The sequence below is a fragment of the Euprymna scolopes genome, chromosome 32, assembly GCF_053919585.1.
Source record: "Euprymna scolopes isolate OS-2025 chromosome 32, ASM5391958v1, whole genome shotgun sequence".
Lineage (NCBI taxonomy): Eukaryota > Metazoa > Mollusca > Cephalopoda > Sepiida > Sepiolidae > Euprymna > Euprymna scolopes.
Window position 1 is genome coordinate 71,354,334 of NC_136513.1, and position 7,473 is coordinate 71,361,806.

General features: G+C 38.9%; 1 protein-coding gene across 1 annotated transcript; it reads left to right on the forward strand.

Annotated features, from left to right (window-relative positions):
* The first annotated feature begins 619 nt into the window (after positions 1-619).
* On the forward strand, positions 620-1,126 carry LOC145256167 (zinc finger BED domain-containing protein 5-like). Its single transcript, XM_080114754.1, has one exon. It carries the CDS (start codon positions 620-622, stop codon positions 1,124-1,126), a length of 507 nt encoding a protein of 168 aa, XP_079970880.1.
* The last annotated feature ends 6,347 nt before the right edge of the window (positions 1,127-7,473 follow it).

Here is a 7,473-nt window from a genome sequence, read left to right on the forward strand (position 1 = left end):
TTTTCATCACTAAATTTAGCGCAGTTCTTTTGGTGCTAACAGTACATGTAAAATTTTGTTTACAGATTTATAAGCATGGATAGATTTGTGAAAAAACGCAAGGTAGATGGGAATGAAGAGACACAAGATATGAAGCGGCAGCCACTACAGGCGATGCAGCCCCGTCGAAATTATCAAAAAATAATGGAATCAATCTACAACTTAAAGTTCGTCAATATTGTGAAACTTGCATTGCCATGCGATTTACTTGAACGGGAAACCCAGAGTGTCCTTCACCTTTGTTTATTATTTGTAGGGAGAAACTGAAACGACACTTAACAACTAAATATCCAGAGTTGTCGAGCAAAAATGAATATTTCAAACGAAAACTAACATTAAATAAAAGGCAAGTTTCTATGTTTAAGTTGTTTAAGTTAGTTCAAGTTGAGTGACAAAGGACAAGAAGCAAGCTATGCTGTGGCAGAAATAGTTGCAAGAAAAATTAAATCTCATATCATCGTTGAAACTAATTTTATATGCATGCCAAGAAATAGTAAGGATAGTGTTTGGAGAAGAGGCTGTATCAGAGGTAAATAAAATTCCACTTTTTGACAACACAATAAGTAGACGTATTCAAGGTATGTCAGGAGACATTGAATGCAATCAAATACTGAAACATAATTTGTTTGAACTTCAAGTTGATAGGAGTACAGACATTACTGGTAAAGCACAAGTCCTTGTATTTGTTCACTTTATTAATGATGACAATATCATAGAAGACTTCTTGTGTTGCAATGAATTGACAGCCACAAGAAAAGGACAAGATATATTTTATGTTTTGAATTCGTATTTAAAGCATTTTGGATTAGACTGGAAAGACTGTGCTGGTATTTGTACGGATGGTGCCGCTGCAATGACAGGATATTTTAATGGCTTTGTCACAATCGCACAAAAACAAAATCCCAATATTATCCAGACTCATCGTTTCATTCATAGAGAAGCACTTGTTACTAAAACTCTCGGATCTAAACTAAAATCTGTATTGGATATGGCAGTGAAAATAGTATATTACATCAAGATGAGGCCACTTAAACATCGACAGTTTGCTAAACTTTGTGTGGCTATAGATGCAGACCACTCTACTTGAATTCAATCCACATAAATACTATGGTTGTCAAGGGGGGGAAGTATTATCTCGTTTATACGAATTAAGAAATGAGTTGTTGACATTTTATTTGCAGGAAAATCTGGAAGACTTTATATAATGTTTGAGTAATGGCACATGGTGTTCGAAGTTAGCAAATCTTGCTGATATATTTCATGAGCTAAATCTCTTGAACGAATGTTTGCAGGACAGAAATGAAAATATACTGACATTTACTGATAAAATAAATGCTTTTCAGAAGAAATTGACAATATGGAATTTGGAAATGTTTCCAAGTATATTTAAAAGAGACTGTCAATAGATTAGACCATTGATTTGAAACCATTTGGGTGCTTTATTAGCAAATCTTGAGAAATATTTTCCGTCGATAGCTTTTGATCAGTATGACTGGATTAGAAACCCATTTGTAGAATTTTAACCATCAGAAGAACAGTTCACATTAGCAGAAGAAGAACTTGCCAGTATCCTAAATAACAGGACATTAAAGTTGAAGCATCCCGAGCTTAACCTGAATGCATTTTGGTTGCTGGTTAAAAAGGAATATCCTGCAATTGCCCAGAAAACGTTACGAGTTCTTGTGCAATTTTCAACATCATATTTGTATGAATTTGGATTTTCAGCACTGACAACCATTAAACACAAGAAACGAACACAATTGCTGTATGTGGAAGATGAACTTCGTGTGTGTCTGTCCAAAACACAACCCAATATAAAAGAGTTGTGCAGGAAACACCAAGCTCAAGTTTCCCATTGAGTTGTTTATGAGAATAAATAAATAAGAATAAATGTACTCTATTCAAACATGTAGAACTTTATTTTCATTATATATAAAATAAACGTGAACAATACGTTGAACCTGAGTATTTTTCATTTTATTTTATACTTTAAATGCTGGGGGGTGCCTCACACAACTACATTATTGCATAGGGGTTCCTCATACAACTACATTATTGCATAGGGGTTCCTCATACAACTACATTATTGCATAGGGGTTCCTCATACAACTACATTATTGCATGGGGGTTCCTCATACAACTACATTATTGCATGGGGGTTCCTCATACAACTACATTATTGCATGGGGGTTCCTCATACAACTACATTATTGCATAGGGGTTCCTCACACAACTACATTATTGCATAGGGGTTCCTCATACAACTACATTATTGCATGGGGGTTCCTCATACAACTACATTATTGCATGGGGGTTCCTCATACAACTACATTATTGCATAGGGGTTCCTCACACAACTACATTATTGCATGGGGGTTCCTCATACAACTACATTATTGCATGGGGGTTCCTCATACAACTACATTATTGCATGGGGGTTCCTCATACAACTACATTATTGCATAGGGGTTCCTCATACAACTACATTATTGCATAGGGGTTCCTCATACAACTACATTATTGCATGGGGGTTCCTCATACAACTACATTATTGCATGGGGGTTCCTCATACAACTACATTATTGCATAGGGGTTCCTCACACAACTACATTATTGCATAGGGGTTCCTCATACAACTACATTATTGCATGGGGGTTCCTCATACAACTACATTATTGCATGGGGGTTCCTCATACAACTACATTATTGCATAGGGGTTCCTCATACAACTACATTATTGCATAGGGGTTCCTCATACAACTACATTATTGCATAGGGGTTCCTCACACAACTACATTATTGCATAGGGGTTCCTCATACAACTACATTATTGCATAGGGGTTCCTCCCACAACTACATTATTGCATAGGGGTTCCTCATACAACTACATTATTGCATGGGGGTTCCTCATACAACTACATTATTGCATGGGGGTTCCTCATACAACTACATTATTGCATAGGGGTTCCTCATACAACTACATTATTGCATAGGGGTTCCTCATACAACTACATTATTGCATGGGGGTTCCTCATACAACTACATTATTGCATAGGGGTTCCTCCCACAACTACATTATTGCATAGGGGTTCCTCATACAACTACATTATTGCATAGGGGTTCCTCATACAACTACATTATTGCATGGGGGTTCCTCATACAACTACATTATTGCATGGGGGTTCCTCATACAACTACATTATTGCATGGGGGTTCCTCATAAAACTACATTATTGCATAGGGGTTCCTCACACAACTACATTATTGCATAGGGGTTCCTCATACAACTACATTATTGCATGGGGGTTCCTCATACAACTACATTATTGCATGGGGGTTCCTCATACAACTACATTATTGCATAGGGGTTCCTCATACAACTACATTATTTCATAGGGGTTCCTCATACAACTACATTATTGCATGGGGGTTCCTCATACAACTACATTATTGCATAGGGGTTCCTCCCACAACTACATTATTGCATAGGGGTTCCTCATACAACTACATTATTGCATAGGGGTTCCTCATACAACTACATTATTGCATGGGGGTTCCTCATACAACTACATTATTGCATAGGGGTTCCTCATACAACTACATTATTGCATGGGGGTTCCTCATACAACTACATTATTGCATAGGGGTTCCTCATACAACTACATTATTGCATGGGGGTGCCTCATACAACTACATTATTGCATGGGGGTTCCTCATACAACTACATTATTGCATGGGGGTTCCTCCCACAACTACATTATTGCATAGGGGTTCCTCATACAACTACATTATTGCATAGGGGTTCCTCATACAACTACATTATTGCATGGGGGTTCCTCATACAACTACATTATTGCATAGGGGTTCCTCATACAACTACATTATTGCATGGGGGTTCCTCATACAACTACATTATTGCATAGGGGTTCCTCATACAACTACATTATTGCATAGGGGTTCCTCACACAACTACATTATTGCATAGGGGTTCCTCATACAACTACATTATTGCATGGGGGTTCCTCATACAACTACATTATTGCATAGGGGTTCCTCATACAACTACATTATTGCATGGGGGTTCCTCATACAACTACATTATTGCATAGGGGTTCCTCATACAACTACATTATTGCATGGGGGTTCCTCATACAACTACATTATTGCATAGGGGTTCCTCATACAACTACATTATTGCATGGGGGTTCCTCATACAACTACATTATTGCATAGGGGTTCCTCATACAACTACATTATTGCATGGGGGTTCCTAATACAACTACATTATTGCATAGGGGTTCCTCATACAACTACATTATTGCATGGGGGTTCCTCATACAACTACATTATTGCATAGGGGTTCCTCATACAACTACATTATTGCATGGGGGTTCCTCATACAACTACATTATTGCATAGGGGTTCCTCGTACAACTACATTATTGCATGGAGGTTCCTCATACAACTACATTATTGCATAGGGGTTCCTCATACAACTACATTATTGCATGGGGGTTCCTCATACAACTACATTATTGCATAGGGGTTCCTCATACAACTACATTATTGCATGGGGGTTCCTCATACAACTACATTATTGCATAGGGGTTCCTCATACAACTACATTATTGCATGGGGGTTCCTCATAAAACTACATTATTGCATGGGGGTTCCTCATACAACTACATTATTGCATAGGGGTTCCTCATACAACTACATTATTGCATGGAGGTTCCTCATACAACTACATTATTGCATAGGGGTTCCTCATACAACTACATTATTGCATGGGGGTTCCTCATACAACTACATTATTGCATGGGGGTTCCTCATACAACTACATTATTGCATAGGGGTTCCTCATACAACTACATTATTGCATGGGGGTTCCTCATACAACTACATTATTGCATAGGGGTTCCTCATACAACTACATTATTGCATGGGGGTTCCTCATACAACTACATTATTGCATGGGGGTTCCTTATACAACTACATTATTGCATGGGGGTTCCTCATACAACTACATTATTGCATGGGGGTTCCTCATACAACTACATTATTGCATGGGGGTTCCTCATAAAACTACATTATTGCATGGGGGTTCCTCATACAACTACATTATTGCATGAGGGTTCCTCATACAACTACATTATTTCATGGTGGTTCCTCATACAACTACATTATTGCATGGGGGTTCCTCATACAACTACATTATTGCATGGGGGTTCCTCATACAACTACATTATTGCATGGGGGTTCCTCATACAACTACATTATTGCATGGGGGTTCCTCATACAACTACATTATTGCATGGGGGTTCCTCATACAACTACATTATTGCATGGGGGTTCCTCATACAACTACATTATTGCATGGGGGTTCCTCATACAACTACATTATTACATGGGGGGTCCTCATACAACTACATTATTGCATGGGGGTTCCTCATACAACTACATTATTGCATGGGGGTTCCTCATACAACTACATTATTGCATGGGGGTTCCTCATACAACTACATTATTGCATGGGGGTTTCTCATACAACTACATTATGACATAGGGGTTCCTCATACAACTACATTATTGCATGGGGGTTCCTCATACAACTACATTATTGCATAGGGGTTCCTCATACAACTACATTATTGCATGGGGGTTCCTCATACAACTACATTATTGCATGGGGGTTCCTCATACAACTACATTATTGCATGGGGGTTCCTCATACAACTACATTATTGCATGGGGGTTCCTCATACAACTACATTATTGCATGGGGGTTCCTCATAAAACTACATTATTGCATGGGGGTTCCTCATACAACTACATTATTGCATGAGGGTTCCTCATACAACTACATTATTTCATGGTGGTTCCTCATACAACTACATTATTGCATGGGGGTTCCTCATACAACTACATTATTGCATGGGGGTTCCTCATACAACTACATTATTGCATGGGGGTTCCTCATACAACTACATTATTGCATGGGGGTTCCTCATACAACTACATTATTGCATGGGGGTTCCTCATACAACTACATTATTGCATGGGGGTTCCTCATACAACTACATTATTGCATGGGGGTTCCTCATACAACTACATTATTACATGGGGGGTCCTCATACAACTACATTATTGCATGGGGGTTCCTCATACAACTACATTATTGCATGGGGGTTCCTCATACAACTACATTATTGCATGGGGGTTCCTCATACAACTACATTATTGCATGGGGTTTCTCATACAACTACATTATGACATAGGGGTTCCTCATACAACTACATTATTGCATGGGGGTTCCTCATACAACTACATTATTGCATAGGGGTTCCTCATACAACTACATTATTGCATGGGGGTTCCTCATACAACTACATTATTGCATGGGGGTTCCTCATACAACTACATTATTGCATGGGGGTTCCTCATACAACTACATTATTGCATGGGGGTTCCTCATACAACTACATTATTGCATGGGGGTTCCTCATACAACTACATTATTGCATAGGGGTTCCTCATACAACTACATTATTGCATGGGGGTTCCTCATACAACTACATTATTGCATAGAGGTTCCTCATACAACTACATTATTGCATAGGGGTTCCTCATACAACTACATTATTGCATGGGGGTTCCTCACAACTACATTATTGCATGGGGGTTCCTCATACAACTACATTATTGCATGGGGGTTCCTCATACAACTACATTATTGCAAAGGGGTTCCTCATACAACTACATTATTGCATAGGGGTTCCTCATACAACTACATTATTGCATGGGGGTTCCTCATACAACTACATTATTGCATGGGGGTTCCTCATACAACTACATTATTGCATAGGGGTTCCTCATACAACTACATTATTGCATGGGGTTCCTCATACAACTACATTATTGCATAGGGGTTCCTCATACAACTACATTATTGCATAGGGGTTCCTCATACAACTACATTATTGCATGGGGGTTCCTCATACAACTACATTATTGCATAGGGGTTCCTCATACAACTACATTATTGCATGGGGGTTCCTCATACAACTACATTATTGCATGGGGGTTCCTCATACAACTACATTCTTGCATAGGGGTTCCTCATACAACTACATTATTGCATGGGGGTTCCTCATACAACTACATTATTGCATGGGGGTTCCTCATACAACTACATTCTTGCATAGGGGTTCCTCATACAACTACATTATTGCATGGGGGTTCCTCATACAACTACATTATTGCATGGGGGTTCCTCATACAACTACATTATTGCAAGGGGGTACCTCATACAACGACATTATTGCATAGGGGTTCCTCATACAACTACATTATTGCATGGGGGTTCCTCATACAACTACATTATTGCATGGGGGTTCCTCATACAACTACATTATTGCATGGGGGTTCCTCATA